This window comes from Ornithorhynchus anatinus, unplaced genomic scaffold (genome assembly GCF_004115215.2).
Source record: "Ornithorhynchus anatinus isolate Pmale09 unplaced genomic scaffold, mOrnAna1.pri.v4 scaffold_264_arrow_ctg1, whole genome shotgun sequence".
NCBI classification, from domain to species: Eukaryota; Metazoa; Chordata; class Mammalia; order Monotremata; family Ornithorhynchidae; genus Ornithorhynchus; species Ornithorhynchus anatinus.
In genome coordinates, this window is record NW_024396743.1 from 2,552,638 (window position 1) to 2,570,882 (window position 18,245).

At 53.1% G+C, this 18,245-nt stretch overlaps 1 protein-coding gene across 3 annotated transcripts in view; it reads right to left on the minus strand.

The window, feature by feature from the left end:
• Positions 1-15,939, minus strand: part of TBC1D16 (TBC1 domain family member 16) — a 32,162-nt gene extending 16,223 nt beyond the window's left edge. For 2 of the 3 annotated variants that reach the window (XM_029056936.2, XM_029056937.2), the window contains exons 1-3: positions 15,911-15,939; positions 11,646-11,908; positions 10,322-10,871 (exon numbers count right to left, since the gene is read on the minus strand). In XM_029056936.2, coding sequence (XP_028912769.1) covers positions 10,322-10,871; positions 11,646-11,829 — 734 coding nt within the window. In that variant the 5' untranslated portion in view covers positions 11,830-11,908; positions 15,911-15,939. The remainder of the gene's footprint in view (positions 1-10,321; positions 10,872-11,645; positions 11,909-15,910) is intronic. The other variant, XM_029056935.2, reaches the window with a different exon arrangement.
• Positions 15,940-18,245: the final 2,306 nt, after the last annotated feature.

Here is an 18,245-nt window from a genome sequence, read left to right on the forward strand (position 1 = left end):
GGAGCTCCCCAGGAGGCAGGATTGGAGGAGGGTTGTTATTATTATCGTTAATAATATTAACGATAATAATATTTATACTATCACATAGCATGTATATACTATAATAATAATGATAATAGCATTTGTTAAGTGCTTACTATGTGCCAGGCACGGTACTAAGCACTGGGGTGGATATAAGCAAATCTGGTTGGACACAGTCCCCTGTCCTAAATGGGGCTCATGGTCTTAATCCCCATTTCCCAGATGAAGTAACTGAAGCATAGAAGTCTAGTGACCTGCCCAAGGTCACCCAGCAGACAAGTGGCAGAGCCAGACTTAAAACCCAGGTCCTTCTGACTCCCAGGCCTGGGCTCTATCCACTCGGCCACGCATAGGTTTGGGAGGGTGGGGTTAATTCTTCCACACCTTCGAACCGCTGATTTATTCTGGGAGACGTTCGGCTCGGAATCTGTTAATATTTTCACTGCACTAGCGGCTGCCATCCATCAGGTTCAGGGATAATCAGAAAATAAAAGCTTTCGATTAGTCCCGGCATAAATCACTGCAAAGATCGATCGCTGCACTGGTGTGAGAAGCAGCGCGGCCTGATGGAGAGAGTCCTGGCTTGGGAGCCCGAAGGGACCCGAGTTCTGATCCCGACTCTGCTGTTGTCCGGCCGGGTGACTTTGGGCAAGTCACTTGGCTTCTCTGGGCCTCAGTTCCCACATCTGTAAAATGGGGATTCGATCTCTGTTCTTCCTTCCTCTTAGACTGTGAGTCCCGTGCGGGGCAGGGACCTTGTCCAGTCTTGCATCTAGCCCGGCTTCTATTACAGAGGTGGTCACATAGTACGTGTTCAACTGGTCTTGTTTTGAGCCGTCGAGTCGTTTCCGACCCACGGCGACGCCACGGACACATCTAATAATAATAATAATAATAATAATGTTGGTATTTGTTAAGCGCTTACTATGTGCCGAGCACTGTTCTAAGCGCTGGGGTAGACATAGGGGAATCAGGTTGTCCCACGTGGGGCTCACAGTCTTAATCCCCTTTTTACAGAGGAGGGAACTGAGGCACAGAGAAGTTAAGTGACTTGCCCACAGTCACACAGCCGACAAGTGGCAGAGCTGAGATTCGAACTCATGAGCCCTGACTCCAAAGCCCATGCTCTTTCCACTGAGCCACGCTGCTTCTCATCTCTCCCAGAACGTCCCGCTCTCCGTCGGCGATCGTTCTGGTAGTGGATCCATAGAGTTTCCTCGGTAAAAATCCGGCAGCGGTTTACCATCGCCGCCTTCCGCGCGGTAAACCGAGTCTCCGCCCTTGACTCTCTCCCATGCCGCTGCTGCCCAGCACGGAGGAGTTTTGACTTGTAGCCGATGGCCTGCCAATCATCAGCCACTGTCCGAGCAAGGAACGGAACACACAGGCCTCTGCTTGACTCTCCCTCCCGTAGCCGAGACCGGTAGAGGACTGGAAAACTCTCCAGGTGCCACCCAGAGAGGGGGCTCGACTGGCACCATCATCGTTATTAGTTATTATTATTACTACTACTAATAATAGTGGTGCTTACAAGTACCATTTTTATTAGTATTCAGAAGGACCTAGTGACTGTCTGACTGACACCTGCTTCTCCCTCCCTCTTCGACTGTGAGCTTCAAGTGGGGCAGGGACAGCTTTTGATGCGATTACTCTGTACGCACCCCGAGGTTTAGTAGAGTGATTAACACCTGTTCCCTGCCCTCCGGGAGTTTACAATCCGAATCTGGTTCCTGATATTCTAGTTGTTCCAATACCGTACCATGCTCTAAGCACTACGCCACAATTGTCCAAAGCCCTGGAGTGGGGTGGGGGGACAGGTGAACTGGATTGGACACAGTCTCTGTCCCTCGTGGGACTCACAGTCTTGGGCAAGTCACTTCACTTCTCTGTGCCTCAGTTTCCTCATCCGTAAAATGGAGATTAAAACACATATATACTTATATATAGATAGCTACCTGTATACCTGATAGCTATCTATATATAAGTATATATATCGTTCTATACATCTATCTCTATAGATATAGAACAACACAGAGATGTCCGGAAGATCTCCTGGAAGTGAGAATTCCTTCATTCAATCTTATTTACTGAGTGCTTACTGTGTGCAGAGCACTGTACTGAGCACTTGGGAGAGGACAATACAATAATAGACATACTCCCTGCCCATAACGAGCTTGTAGTCTAGAGGGGGAACAGACACGAACGCAAAGAAATAAATGACAGACGAGGACATAAGTGGTGTGGGGCTGGGAAGGGCGATGAATAGAGGGAGCGAGTCGGGGCGACGCAGAGGGAGTGGGAAAGGAGGGCTCAGTCAGGGAAGGCCTCTTGGAGGAGACGAGCCTTCGATAAGACTTTGAAATGGGGGGAGAGTCACTGTCTGTTGGATTTGAGGAGGGAGGTCATTCAGGCCTCGGAGAAGGAACTTTTAACTGGTCTTGGAGAAGGAATTTTTAAAACTGAATACTAAATTTTTCCACCCCAGACCCAAGTGGGAACAGGGGCACTTTGCCCAGAGGTTCCAGATTCTTAATATATCAATTCAAATGCAACCTTTCAAAAACTGAATATACATGAGATCCCTCAGAAAGAGACTTTCTTGAAAGGCTGAGAAAGTGGAATTTCTTTTCGGTTCAGCCTGCAGAGAGAGGGTCTCGGGCCTTTCTTAAATAAACACGGCCAGTTATTTGGTTTGCTTGTTCTTTTTCTTTTGGCCATTACACCCATGCAAAATAGAAGTCTCAATTAATTATGCTAATTACAATCAAGGCTCTGAAATCCAAGTCCCGTGAAAGGACTGGAAGATTGCCTTTGTTCCTGGATCCTTCGCTCTAAGCTGGGAGCTGGGAAATGCGGAGATTTTTCCTTCATCTCCACTGCCTCCTTCAGCTTCACTCTGCACTCCACGAGCAACCCCCTCCCCCCCCCCATTTCACTGCAGGTGGGGGCTGGAGAAGATAACTGGAAGTTTAATAGGAATAAAAAAAGAAGAAGAAGAATGGTATCTATTGTGCACTTAACTCTGTGCTGAGCACTCCAGTCGACACACAATAATCAGTTCGGATGCAGTCAGTGTTCCTGTTGGAATCCCAATCTAAGTGGGATAGTAATAACAACAACAATAATAATACATTGTGGTATTTGTATGTACTTACTATGTTTCAAACACTGCTCTAAACACTGGGGTAGATACAAGATAATCAGGTTGGACACAGTCTCTGTCCCACATGGGGCTCACAGTCTTAATACTCATTTTCCAGATAAGATCACTGAGACACAGAGAAGTGAAGTGATCTGCACGAGCTCAGGCTATAGGCAAGGGCGGAGCTGGAATCAGAACCCAGGTACTTCTGACTCCCAGGGAGGAGGAAGAAGAGGAGAAGGAGGAGAAAGGAGATGGATGGTTTGGTGAGGAGGGAGGGAACGAGGAGGAGGAGGAGAAAGAAGAGGCGGAGAAGAAGAAAGGGGATGGATGGTTGTTGCAGAGGGAAGGAACAAGGAGGAGGAGGAGAAAGAAGAGGCGGAGAAGAAGAAAGGGGATGGATGGTTGGTGGAGGGAGGACGGAGGGAGGAGGAGGAAAGAAGAGGAGAAGGAGAAGAAAGGGGATGGATGGTGGGTGGAGAAAGAGGGAACGAGGAGATGGAAGAAGAGGAGGAGGAGGAAGAGGATGGATGGTGGGTGGAGGAGGGAATGAGGAGGAGGAGAAGAGAGGGGATGGAGGGTTGGTGGAGAGGGAGGAGGGAGGAGGAGGAAAGAAAAGGAAGAGAAAGGGGATGGATGTGGGTGGAGAAGGAGGGAACAAGGAGATGGAGGAGGAAGAGGAAGGGGATGGATGGTGGTGAGAGAATGAGGAGGAAGAGGAGGAGGATGGAGAATGGATGGTTTGGTGGAGAGGGAGGGGAGGAGGAGGAGGAAGAGAAGGAGGATGGAGAATTGATGGTTTGATGGAGAGGGAGGGGAGGAGGAGGAGGAAGAGAAGGAGGAGGAGGGGATGGACGGTTTGGAGGCGAGGGAGGCTGGCAGGCGGGAGGAGGTCTGCTGGTTTCTCAGGGCCCAGCTGGGGGCGGCCGCCGTCCTGGGGGCAGCCTGACACCTGCTGGACAGACGCAGCCTCGGAGCCGGGGACTTGCGCTTCAGGGCCCTGAGTTCTAAAGCTGCAACATCAACCGGCCGTCCTCACCGAGCGCTTACTGCGGAGGCAGTGCCGTACCACGCGCTCGGGAGAGGACGACGCAAACAGACACATTCCCCGCCCAAGGTAACACGGCCAGTAAGTGGCGGAGCCGAGGCTGGAACCCAGAACCGCAGACTCCTCTGGACTGTAAGCTTCTTGTGGGCACGGAACGTGTCTACCCACCTCATCACGCTATTTAAGTGCTCACCGTGTGCCAAGGACTTAATAAATACCACGATTATCAGTGTTATTATTTGTTAGGTGCGATACACCAAGCACCGCAGTAGATACAAGACATTAGTGTTATTATTATGTGTTACGTGCTACATGCCGGGCACTGTGGTAGATACAAGACGCTTTCTCCTCCATTCTTAATCCTCAAATACAGTAGCGTGAGAAAAGGGATCTCCCCTCTCTCCCTTCCCCGTCTCTATTCCTCTTGCTCCTCTCGACTCCTTCATCCCCTCTTCTTCTTCTCCCCTACCTCCTTTCCCTTCTCCTTTCTGTACCTCTCTCCTCCCTCTTCCTCTCTCCCCCCTCCATCTTTTTCCTTCTCTCTGCTCTCCCCACCCGACCCAAGGGTATTTATTGCACACTAGGCAGAACTCCTTCTCTCCCCTCCTTTTCCCCGCTCCTCTCTGCTCTCTCCCCCGGCCTCCTCCGTTCTCTGCCTCTCTCCCCTTCCCCGCTTCTCTCCCCGTCGGACCATTTTTGCTCATTTCTCACCTGGAGGTAAAAGTAGCTCCTCCTTTTCTGGAGCCCCTTCAAGCCCCACCCTCCAGCCCCCTACGAAAATCCTACAGTGTAGAGGGGGGAGGAAAAGGTGGATTAAAAAACCCGTCCCCCCAATAAAGAGCTGAAAACCCCGGTCGCAAGCGAGCAGGAGGCCCAGAGAAGCGGGGTGGCCTAGTGGCTAGAGCCCAGGCCCGGGAGATAGAAGGACCTGGGTTCTTATCCCGGCTCTGCCGCTTGTCTGCTGGGTGACCTTGGGCAACTCACTTCACCGCTCTGAATCTCCGTTATCTCATCTGCAAAAACGGGGATTAAGTCTGTGAGCCCCACGTGGGACAGGGACCGTGTCCAACCCAATTAGCTTGTGTCTGCCCCAGCGCTTAGAACAGTGTCCGCCACACAAGAAGCGATTAACCAATATCATCATCAGCAGCAGCAGCATTGGATTCACATTCGCTGCGGGCTGGGGACGTGTCTGCCAACTCTATTGCGTCGGACTCTCCCCAGCACTCTGTACAGTGCTCTGCGTATAGTAAGCGCTCAGTAGGTATCACTGATGATTGTAATCCTCCCAAGCGCTCAGTCCAATGCTCTGCACACTATAAGCGCTCAGTAAACACCACCGATTGAATAAAGAGAGACACCGGTTCCTCTTCATGGTGGACGGGGAACGTGTCTACCACCAACACCGTTCTATCGTCCCCTCCCAAGCGCTTAGTCCAGTGCTCTGCACACGGTCTTCTTCAAATGCCGTCGAGGCGTTTCTGACCCGGAGCGACCCCCTGGGCGCGCCCTCCTCAGAATCTTCTGCCATCAAGTCCTTCTGGTTTGCGTACCCGTTTCCGGCACGGGTATCCGTAGCGTTTTCCTGCACAAAACGGGCGCTCGATAAACACCGCCGACCGGGCCCCGCTGCTTCCACTGCCGGGCGGAAGGGGTTGGGGGTAGGAGGGGATCAGTCTGGGCTCCCAGACGTAAACACGGCAACGCACAGGCAAGGATTGCATCAAAATCTCCCTGAGGAATCGCGTCTGTTTACGGGTTTCCCCGGGAGAAGCCGACGGCCCGGTCGGGCACCTCCCCTTCCCCACGCCCGCTCTCGGCCACTTCCAGACGGCGGGCGGAGGGAAACCCCCGGGACCCGCTCCCCCTCCGGGACCTTAACTTCCTCCTCTCGGAGGGGCAGGGAAGCTGATGCAGTGATTTCCTCACTTGCCCGGCCCGGGTTAACCCAAGGCAGCCCGGCTGTTTCATATCTGTCCCTGATCTAGTGGCTAGAGCCCGGGCCCGGGAGTCAGAAGGACCCGGGTTCTAATCCTGGCTCCTGCACGTGTCTGCTGGGTGACCCTGAGCAAGTCACTTCACTTCTCTGGGCCTCAGTTCCCTCCCCCGGAAAATACGGATTAAGACTGCGAACGCCATGCGGGATGGGGCCTGTGTCCTACCTGATTACCTACCCTGGCGCTTAGAACAGTGCTTGGCACGTAGTAAGTGCTTAACAAATACTACAATAATAATGTATTTATAATAACGGCTGTCTCCCCCTCTGGACTGTCGGCTCGTTGTGGGTGTTTATTGTTCTATTGAACTCTCTCAAGCGCTTAATACAGTGTCCCGCGTACCGTAAGCGCTCAATAAACACCTCTGATTGAAGCAGCGTGGCTCAGTGGACAGAGCCCGGGCTTGGGAGTCAGAGGTCATGGGTTCAAATCCCAGCGCAGCCACTTGTCAGCTGTGTGACTTTGGGCTAGTCACTTCTCCGGGCCTCAGTTAACCCATCTGTAAAATGGGGATTAAGACTGTGAGCCCCACGTGGGACAAGCCGATCACCTTGGATCCTCCCCAGCGCACATAGTAAGCGCTTAAATGCCATCATTATTATTATTATTAGTGGACAGAGCATGGGCCTGGGAGTCAGAGGAACTGGGTTCTTATCCTGGCTATGTCACTGGTCTGCTGTGTGACCTTGGGCAAGTCGCTTAAATTCTCTGTACCTGTTACGTCAGCTGTAAAATGGGATTAAGACTGGGAGCCCCATGTGGGATGGACTGGGTCCAACCTTATTAGCATGTATCCGCCCCAGCGCTGAGAACAGTGCCTGGCACATAGTAAGTGTTTAACAAATACCACAGAAAAAAATACGCTCCACGGTCTTAATCTCCATTGCACAGATGAGGCTATAAATTACATTCTGCAAATCATTTATTTATATTAATGTCTCTCTCCCCTTCTAGACTGCAAACTCATTGTGGGCAGGGAATGTGTCTACCAACTCGGCTGTACTGTACTTTCCCAAGTGCTTAATACAGTGCTCTGCATAATGTAAACTCTCAATAAATACTATTGATGATGCTGAGGTAACTGAGGCACAGAGAATTTAAGTGCTTGCCCAAAGTCACCCAGCAGAGAAGTGGGGGAGCAGGGATTAGGATAATAATAATAATAATAATAATAATAATGATGATGATGGTATATGTTAAGTGCTTACTATGTGCAGAGCACTGTTTTAAGCACTGGGGTAGGTACAAGCTAATCAGGTTGTCCCATGTTTGGCTCAAAGTCTTAATCCCCGTTTTACAGATTAAGTAACTGAGGCATGGAGAAAATAATAATGAAAAAATAAAACAATGATGGCATTTAAGCACTTACTATGTGCAAAGCACTGTTCTAAGCGCATGCTGGGGGGATACTAGGTGATCAGGTTGTCCCACGTGGGGCTCACAGTCTTGATCCCCATTTTACAGATGAGGTCACTGAGGCTCAGAGAAGTGAAGTGACTTGCCCACAGTCACACAGCTGACAAGTGGTGGAGCGGAGATTAGGACCCCTGACCCCTGACTCCCAAGCCCGGGCTGCTTAACTCAGGTCCTTCTGACTCCCAGGCCCTGGCTTCCTTCCTTCTTTCATTGTGCCGTATTTACTGAACGCTTACTGTGTGCGGACCACTGGACGAAGGGCTTGGGAGGGGACATCAATCCATTAATAATAATGTCGGTACTTGTTAAGCGCTTACTATGTGCAGAGCACTAGTCTAAGCGCTGGGGGAGATACAAGGTAATCAGGTTGTCCCACGTAGGGCTCACGGTCTTCGTCCCCATTTTACCGATGAGGGAACTGAGGCACAGAGAAGTTTAGGCGGCGCTGTACTTGGGAGTAGGGGTTTGTGTCCAAATCCAATCATCTTGGCTGGCCCCCAGCGCTTAGGCCAGTGTGTGGCACAGGGTAAGCGCTTAACAAATACCTTAAAAAAAGCCCCAAAATCAAATAAACGCTGAAGCCTCTGGAGGTCTGCCAGGGGCTCGGTGCAGTACCGCCATGCCGCCACCTGAGGGCGCCCACCCCAAGCAGGTCAACGCCGGAGGCGCCCAAGCCTCCTTTTTGATTAGTTTATTATTATTATTATTATTTTTAATAATAATAATGTTGGCATTTGTTAAGCGCTTACTATGTGCAGAGCACTGTTCTAAGCGCTGGGGGAGATACAGGGTCATCAGGTGGTCCCACGTGGGGCTCCCGGTCTTCATCCCCATTTTCCAGATGAGGTCACTGAGGCCCAGAGACGTGAAGTGACTCGCCCACAGTCACCCAGCTGACAAGTGGCAGAGCCGGGATTCGAACCCATGGCCTCTGACTCCCAAGCCCGGGCTCTAGCCACGGAGCCACGCTGCTTTCCCTAAAAAAATTTTAAGTATAAAAAAAGTGGTATTTGCTAAACGTTTACCATAGGGCAGGCACTGTACTAAGCGCCGGCACAGATACAACCTGATCAGCTTAGTTCCCGGCCGTGTCCCACAAGGGGCTCACAGTCTTAACCGCCCCCATTTACAGACGAGGGAACTGAGGCACGGAAAAGTGAAGGGATTTGACCCAGGTCACACAACAGACAAGTGGCAGAGCCGAGGTTATCCATCAGTAGATCGTACTTACTGAGCGCTTACTGTGTGCAGGCACTGTACTGAGCGCATGCGAGAGTACAATTTGAGAAGCAGCGTGGCTCAGTGGCAAGAGCCCGGGCTTGGGAGTCAGAGGTAGTGGGTTCTAATCCCGGTTCTGCCACTTGTCAGCTGCGTGACTGTGGGCGAGTCACTTCACTTCTCCGGGCCTCAGTGACCTCATCTGTAAAATGGGGATTAACGGTGAGCCTCACGTGGGACAACCTGATGACCCCGTTATCTCCCCCAGCGCTGAGAACGGTGCTCTGCACATAGTAAGCGCTTAACAAATACCAACATTATTATTATCTCCTCGGGAATGACCCTGGCTAGAAAAACTTCCCGGATCAATAGCTCTCTCCCCGGGCCGTGTGGATCGCTGAGTTGAGCTACCTACAGCCGACTTGGGGGTTTGTTTCAGAAGGGCTGCCTGACAGGTGCTTCAATCGGTCACCTTTGGGCACTTGGTATTCACCCCACCCTCGGCCCCAAAGTCCTGAGACCCAGAGGCCCTGGGTTTTAATCCCGGCTTCACCACATGTCTGCTGGGTGACCTCAGGCGAGTCATTTTACTTCTCTGGGCCTGTTTCCTAAATCTGTAAAATGGGGACTAAGAGCGTGAGCCCCGTATGGGACAGGGGCTGTGTCAACCTTATCATCTTGCATCTTTCCCAGCGATTAGTACAGTGCCTGGCACATAGGAAGCGCTTAACAAATACCATAAAAAGGTGCTTGCCATGCAGAAAATGCTTAACAAATACCACAAAAAAAGAGCTTGGCACATAGTAAGAGCTTAACAAATACTGCAAAAAAGAAAGGGGGGGCTTGGCATAACGTACGCACTTAATAAATACCATAAAAAAGTGCATGTCACCCAGTAAGCACTTAACAAATACCATAAAAAAGAGTCTGTAGCATATAGTAAGGGCTTAAATACCACACAAAAAAGCACTTGGCCCATAGTAAGTGCTTAACAAATATCATAAAAAAAAAATGCGTGGCACATAATAAGTGTTTATTAATGCCTACCGTTAAAAAAAAGTGTTTGGCACATAGTAAGGGCTTAACGGATACCATAAAAAGAAGTGTGTGACACATAGTGAGCGCTTAATGAAAAGCAAAAAAAAAGTGCGTGACACTTTTTAACAAATGTCATAAAGAAAATAAGTGTGTGGCCCATACTAAGTGCTTAACAAATACCACAGAAAAGTGCTCCGAACATAGTAAGCGCTTAACAAATACCACTAAAGAAACTGCAAGGCACAAAGCGAGTGTTTAACAAATACCATAAAAAAAAAGGCACGTGGCACACAGAAAGCACTTCAGAAATAGCATTAAAAAGAGTGCACGGCATAGAGTAAGCACTCAGCGAATGCCATAAAGAAAATACGTGGGAGGCACAGAGTAAGTGCTTAACCAACACCAGAAATGTTATTATTCTTATTAAGTCCGGAGCCTGACCTGTTCTCGCCGTCCAGGAACCCGGGCCCGCTGGTCTCGGCCAGGGCTTCGCTGATCGGGGAGAGGCAGAAGGGGGAAGAGAAGGCGTCCGAGTCCGAGTCGAAGGGGCTGTCGCGGCTCACGTCGTCGGCCGACAGTTCGGGGGAGCCCTCGTCGTCCCCGGCCCCCGGGCCGCCCCCTCCTCTTCCTCCTCCCGCCCCGTCCGCCGCCTCCTCCGGGGAGCCGACCGTCCACGAGCTCCCCGAGTCTCCGCGGGCGGACCGCGGGGTGCCCGGGGGCCCTACCGACCCCGCGCTCCGGGGCCGCCTGTCCCCGTCCTCCGACGAGGGGCTGGCGGGGGCCGTGTCCCTGGCGGGGTCGGGGGTCGCGGCGGGGGCCGCGTGGGCCCGGCCGCCTCGCTTGCGGGGGGCCTTGCGCACCGGGGAGCTCTCGGGGGTGACGTAGCGCAGGGCCTCCTCGTCCTGCCTCTGGATGCGGGAGTTGGGGACCCAGGCTAGGATGAGGGTCGTCCCCAGGAGCTCATCCTTCTCCACGTACAGGCACAGGTAGCCTGCGGGGGAGAGGGGAAGACAGAGGGGAGAGAGAGAGACAGGGCCTCGGTTAAAGGACCCCAAAAGCCCATCCTTCTCCACGACCAGCCACCGATAACCTGGGAGGGAGCGACAGGGCCTCAAAGGTCCACGGAATCTCATCCTCCTCCACGTCCAGCCACAGGGAACCTGGGAGAGAGAGACGGGTCCCTAGTTCACGATCCCCGGAATCATCCTCCTCCACATCGAGGCACGGGTAACCTGAGGGAGAGAGACGCAGGGCCCTGGTTAAAGTCCCCGGAATCTCATAATTCTCCATGTCCAGGCTCAGGTAACCTGACGGAGAGAGACGGGGACTTGGTTAAAGGACCCCGAAAGCTCCTCCTTCTCCACATCCAGCCAGAGGTAACCTGGGAGAGAGAGATGGGTTCCTAGTCCGTGATCCCAGGAAACTCGTCCTTCTCCACGTCCAGGCACGGGTAACCTGAGGGAGAGAGCGACGGGCCCTTGGTTGAAGGTCTCCAGAAGCTCAAGTTCGAGGTGGTGCCCCTTCATCGCCCCCAGCACGGGCGGGGAAGTGGCATCGTGTTGGATTTCGTTGGTGCTTCTGAGAGCCCGGCGACCGACACGGAATTTCGACCAACCCACAGGAACAACGAGGCCCAGGAAGCGGGAGGGGAAGACGAGGCCCGGGAAGGGGAGGCGTCAGGCTCGTCAGAGGGAGGGAAGGGGGACGCTCTCAGCCCTGCCCACGCAGCGCTCCGGCCGGCCCGGCCACCCACCGGGGTGCTCACCTGGGTGGTGCTCCCCGAGGCCCTGCAGGGCCTCCAGAGGGTGGACGCAGACATTGTTCTTGGAGAAGACGATCTCCCCGTCCGGCCCGGAGGCCGGGGGGTGGCCGCCGCCCCCGCCGGGGTTCAGGGTCAGGAGGTCCGAAGCTCTGGAGGAGGCGCGTCGAAGGAGGCGGCCCAGAGACATGGCCGGGCGGCTGTTCCCATCCTCCGCTCGCTTCCGCCCGGGGCCGAGTCGGGGGGCCGGGGGGTCGGGGGGCCGAGATCTGCCTCGGGGACACGACGGATAAAGCCTAAGTGCCCTGGGAGGACCCTTCCTCTGGGGAAGTCAATCGATCAGCTGCTCAGGAAGCAGCGTGGTCTAGTGGCTACGGCCCGGGCCTGGGTTCTCATCCCGACTCCGCCACTTATCTGCCGCGTGACCTTGGGCAAGTCACTTAGCTTCTCTGGGCCTCAGAGACCTCATCTGTAAAATGAGGATTAAGGGCGTGATCCCCTGTGGGACAGGGACTGTGTCCAATCTGTATCTACCCCAGTGCTTAGAACAGTCCTTGGCATATAGTAAGGGCTTAACAAGTACCATTATTATTATTATTATTAGTTCTCTAATCCCACACGGCACACTCCACAAATCTCTCTGAGCAGGGTGACACTCTGCACTTTTCCAGACCACGGTAATGGCTCTGGTCCCAGGCGGAAGAAACTGGTTCATCTGCTCTGCCCTCCAACAAGAGAAGGAAAAAAACCAATAATAATCACTGTGGCATTTGTTAAGCGCTTATTATGTGCCAAGCACTGTAATAATAACAACTACGGTACTTACGTACTTACTACGTGCAGAGCACTGGTCTAAGCGCTGGGGTAGATACAAGTTAATCAGGTTGGACACAGTCCCACACGAGAAGCAGCGTGGCTCAGTGGAAAGAGCCCGGGCTTTGGAGTCAGGGCTCATGAGTTCGAATCCCAGCTCTGCCGCTTGTCGGCTGTGTGACTGTGGGCGAGTCACTTAACTTCTCTGTGCCTCAGTTCCCTCATCTGTAAAATGGGGATTAAGACCGTGAGCCCCACGTGGGACAACCTGATTCCCCTATGTCTACCCCAGCGCTTAGAACAGTGCTCGGCACATAGTAAGCGCTTAACCAATACCAACATTATTATTATTATTACATGGGGCTCACAGTCTTAATCCCCATTTTACAGACAGAAGGGAAGGGACTTAGCCAAGGTCACACAGCAGACAAGTGGCAGAGCTGGGATTATATCCGTAATTTATTACATCAGCAATTTATTTATATTAAGGTCTCTCCCCCTCTAGACTGCAAGCCCGTTGTGGGCCAGGAAACGTGTCCCCCGATTCTGTCCCCCGTCCTTTCCCGAGCACTGAGTCCAGTGCTCTGCGCACAGCAGGTGTTCAATAAATACGATTCGTTGATCGACTGGGATTAGAACGCAGGTCCTTCTGACTCCCAGGCCCGGGCTCTCCCCACTGGACCACCCTGCTTCTCTGCTGACTCCCTGCCAAGGGTGATTCCACACACCCTCAACACACAACCCCTCCCACACAACATCTGTTGCTCCTGTATGTTTTCCCTCTGGCAACGGGGGTGTGTTACCGGGCTGTAGTAAAGGCGATTGGGAGACAGAGCGTCAGGCCCGAAAGCCCCTCCGTCCCTGTGTCCCTGAGCGGATAAACCACCGACACATTTCCTGGCTCCCTCTGCCCCTTCTCCAACCCTGCAATCCTGGCTCTTTTCCAAGGACTTCCAGTTTTTTTTCCTGGCAGAGAAGGGAGACATGTTTGCTTTAAAGGTCGAGCGGCGGATTTGGGCCGGGGGGGGGGAGGGGGCGGGCGACGCCTTGCAACTTCTCGGAGTGAAGCAGTCGTTCAATCACTCAGTCGTATTTATTGAGCGCTCACTGCGCTCTCGGGAGAGGACAATATAATAAACGGACATATTCCTCGCCCACAACGAGCTATTGTCCCCTCAACATCCTTGAGGGCAGGGATTGTGTCTTTGTTGCTGAGCTGTACTTTCCAAGCGCTTAGTACAGTGCTCCGCACGCAGTAAGCGCTCAGTAAATGCGGCGGAATGAATGACTACTCTATCGACCTCTCCCAGGAGCTCAGTACAGTGCTCTGCCCTCAGCTGACTGTAAGCTCCTTGAGGGGAGGGATCGCATCTCTTAACTCTGTAGTATTCTCCCAAGCGCTCAGTACAGTGCTCTGCTCACAGATTGTAAGTTCCCCGAGGGCCGGGATCCTAGCTAACTCTCATCCGCTTAATCAACAGATCAGTGGTACTGACTGAGCCCCTACTGCACGTGGAGCACTGTACTAAGTGCTCGTGAGAGTCCGCGGAGTTGGTGGACAGGTTTCCCTGCCCGCAAGGAGCTGACAATCTAGAGGCGCCGTTAAATCCTCTGAGCTCACTCTCTCCTGGGAAAAAACAGGGATGTTGGGAAGCACGTAGTTGGAACGAAACATCTGCCGAGCGACAGGTTACGATCAAACAGCAGGAGAAGCGGGATGGTCTAGTGGATAGAGAAGGGCCTGGATTCTAATCCCGGCTCCGCCGCTCGACTACTGGGCAACCTTGGGCAAGTCACTTTACGGGGACTCAGTTTACACATCTGAAACTCACGTTAACTCATCTGAGTTCCATACGGGAGAGGGACCGTTATCCAACCTCGTTAGCCTGCACCTACCCCAGCGCCTAGAACAGTGCCTAACACATAGTAAGCGCTTAACAGGTAAAACCCCAAAAGCAAGAAACGGCCATTGGCTAAGAGATGCCTGATTACTTGAAAAGTTAGGGTTCTTCAATTATCTGGCTGCCTTTCATTCACTCCACTCAGGTTTCACACCTGAAACACCAAATTCCCCCCCAAATCCCCAGACATTTCGCATTACTTCAACATACGAGGAAAATTCGTCAAGTTCCGGATCACCGCAACACGCTATTTATATTCCCAAGTAATATCAAACCACGGTCGGCTGTGGTTTTTCTTTCGTTTTAACAACACGCTATCGGGTGAGTTCCATATGGGACAGGGACTGGGTCCAACCCGATTCCCTTCCATCTTCCCCGGAGCTTAGTACAGCGCCTGGCACCTAGTAAATGCTTCGCAAGTACCGTTACTTTGACGACTATTATTATCATGTGATCATTCGGTAATAACTATAAGCTCGTTGTGGACAGGGAAGGTGTTTGTCAACTCTGTCATCCTGTCCTCTCCCACGGAACAGCGTTCTGCACATAGTAAGCGCTCAATAAATACTACTGAATGAATGAATAAGCGCCAGGAAGTATGAGTGAATGAACGAATGAACTCCCGGAGAAGAAGATTAAGTGTGTTTTTGAGAACTGTCTTTTAATATCTCCGATCTCATTTTTTAGAAGTAAAAAATGAGGCGGCTTTAAACGGGAAAGAAATTGAAGTCACTGATACCAAGCCCTGCTTCACAGATAGATATTTCAGAGTCAATACCGCCTCCCTTCTAATGGTTAAATGGGATTAATTCTTCAGTTTTCTCTGGTTTTCTATTTCCGGATCAAATTAGTGTAAGGACACCAAATCTGTCTGTGGGAACAGAGGGTTTCAAGAACCAGTGGAGGCCTGGGTCGGTCTCCAGGATTATTTTAAGGAATCTTTAACGACTCCTTGGATCAGTCGTATTCCTTGAGCGCTTAAAAAGTGCAGAGCACTGTACTAAACGCTCGGGAGACTACACGTCAAAACAATCAGCGGCCATGTTCCCTGCCGATCCAGTCAAGAGGAGGAGGCAGATATTAATAGGAATAATTCATTTATATTATATAATTGCGTATGAAAAAAAGGAAAGGGGGCCCATAACGAGCTTCCAGTCAAGAGGAGACACACATTAATAAGAATAAGTAATTTATACTATGCATTTGCTTATGACAAAAAGGAAAGGGGGGGACGACGACAAGAGCTTTGCCTGAAATGGAGTTCATTCATTCATTCAATTGCATTTACTGAGCGCTTACTGTGCGCAGAGCACTGTACTAAACGTTTGGAAAGTACAGTTCAGCAAGAAATAGAGACAGTCCCTGCCCAACAACGGGAGTTACATTCTTGACCCGAGGCAGAGGCCAAGAAATACTGGCAGCAGAAGCAGCGTGGCTTAGTGGCAAGAGCCCGGGCCAGGGGGTCGGGGGTCATGAGTTCTAATCCCCGCTCCGCCGCTCGTCCGTCGTGTGACTTGGGGCGAGCCACTTCACTTCTCCGGGCCTCGGGGACCTCACCTGTAAAACGGGGATGAAGACCGTGAGCCCCACGCGGGACCACCCGATGACCTCGGATCTCCCCCAGCGCCTAGAACGGTGGTCGGCACCTAGGAAGGGATTAGCGGACACCATCGCTATTATTCGTCGCCTTGAGAAATACCGTTATGATGAATAAATCTGTCAATCCGAGGAATAAAAGCACACCCAAACTGTCGCCCGCCCTGGACCACAGGGACGAGGGAAGGCATCCTTTGCAGGCCCGGAGGCCCTGGGTTGTCAAGAAGGTTTTATGGATGGGTTTCATCCATCGACCTGCGGCACATGGTCTTCCCCAAGGCTCTTCCCTTCCAAGCCAAGACAAAAGATTGCAAGTTTTCCAAGGAGGATCCTCGTTTTTCCTCCCCCTTCCAGCTCAGCTCCCTCTCCAGGGTCCACAGTGCTCCCCAAGCCAAGCCCGGCGGCCCCGGGGGTGGACACCCTCCAAGACTATTAGACTATTGGCATCGGCTAATTGCACACACTGTGCCAAGCGCTGTGCCCAGCGCCAGGGTGGATGTGAGCCACAGGGTCCCCATCCCTCGGGGTCTCAAGATGCTCCTCGAGCCTGGTTGCGGTGCTCCTCCTCCCCCCCGTGCTGCATTCACTCCCCCAACCGTACTTACTGAGCGCTGTGTGCGCAGCGCTGTACTGAGCGCCTGGGGGAGTCCATACTATAAGCGACACGTTCCGGCTCGCACCGAAATGACAGTCCGGGGGGGGGGGGGGGGGGGGAGCATGGAGAGAATTAATCGCTCCACCGTGCAATGTCCCCGGCTGGAATCGCGACCGCACGACCCTCCTCCATCCAGGGGTATGTACTGAGCGCTTCCTGTGAGCCGGGCGCTGTGCTAAACGCTGGGGGGGGGCGCACGATGCAACAATAAAAGGATGCATTCGTCGCTTATAGAGTGCAGGCCCGCACCCCCTTTTCTTGCACGCTCCCCGGGATGGGGGGAGTGTATGGGACGCCCCCTCCTGCTGCTCCTCCCCGGGGGTCTCTCACCCAGCCGGGGGTCCGGGGCCTCCGCCGCCGCCTGCAGCTGCTGCTCCTGCTGCCGCTCCTGCTGCTGCTGGGGCCGCCGGCGAGGCGCCCAGTACAGAGGCCCCGCCCCCGCACGCGCCCCCTAGCGGCGGCCGCGCCCCCTGCCGTGCCCCTGGCCCCGCCCGCTCATTTCCGGCTGCCGTCGCGCTGCCTTAGCAACCGCCATGGCAACGGCGGGCGGGGCCGGTTACGGAGGGGCTCCCTTTGAGGCCCCGCCCCCTGACACGCCCCCTTCCGCAGGCCCCGCCCCCCGGCGCGAGCCCGGCGGGCCACTTCCGCTTAGCAACCGCCATGGCAACGGCGGGCGGGGCCCGGTGACGGAGGGGCTCGCTTTGAGGCCCCGCCCCTTGACGCGCCCTTGGCCCCGCCCCCAGGCGCGAGCCCGGCGGCCCACTTCCGGCCGCCGCCGCTCTCCCTTAGCAACCCCCCTGGCAACGGCGGCGGCCGGGGGAGGAACCATCCTCATTCATTCATTCATTCATTCATTCATTCATTCATTCATTCATTCATAATGTTGGTATTTGTTAAGCGCTTACTACGTGCAGAGCACTGTTTTAAGCGCTGGGGTAGACACAGGGGAATCAGGTTGTCCCACGTGGGGCTCACAGTCTTAATCCCCATTTTACAGATGAGGGAACTGAGGCACAGAGAAGTGAAGTGACTTGCCCACAGTCACACAGCTGACAAGTGGCAGAGCTGGGATTCGAACTCATGAGCCCTGACTCCAAAGCCCGTGCTCTTTCCACTGAGCCACGCTGCTTCCCAATGTTGGCATTTGTTAAGCGCTTACTATGTGCAGAACACTGTTCTAAGAGCTGGGGTAGATGCAGGGTCATCTGGTTGTCCCACGTGAGGCTCGCAGTTAATCCCCATTTTCCAGATGAGGTCACTGAGGCCCAGAGAAGTGAAGTGACTTGCACACAGTCACACAGCTGACAAGTGGCAGAGCTGGGATTTGAACCCATGACCTCGGACTCCCAAGCCCGGGCTCTTTCCACTGAGCCATGCTGCTTCATTCATCCATCCATCCATCCATCCATCCATCCGTCCGTCCGTCCGTCCGTCCGTCCGTCCATCCATCCATCCATCCATCCATCCATCCATCCATCCATCCGTATTTATTGAGCTCTTACTATGTGCAGAGCACTGTACTAAGCGCTTGGAATGTACAATTCGGCCACAGATAGAAACCATCCCTGCCCATTGATGGGCTCACAGTCTAATCGGGGGAGTTTGACGGACAAAAACAATAGCAATAAATAGAATGAAAGG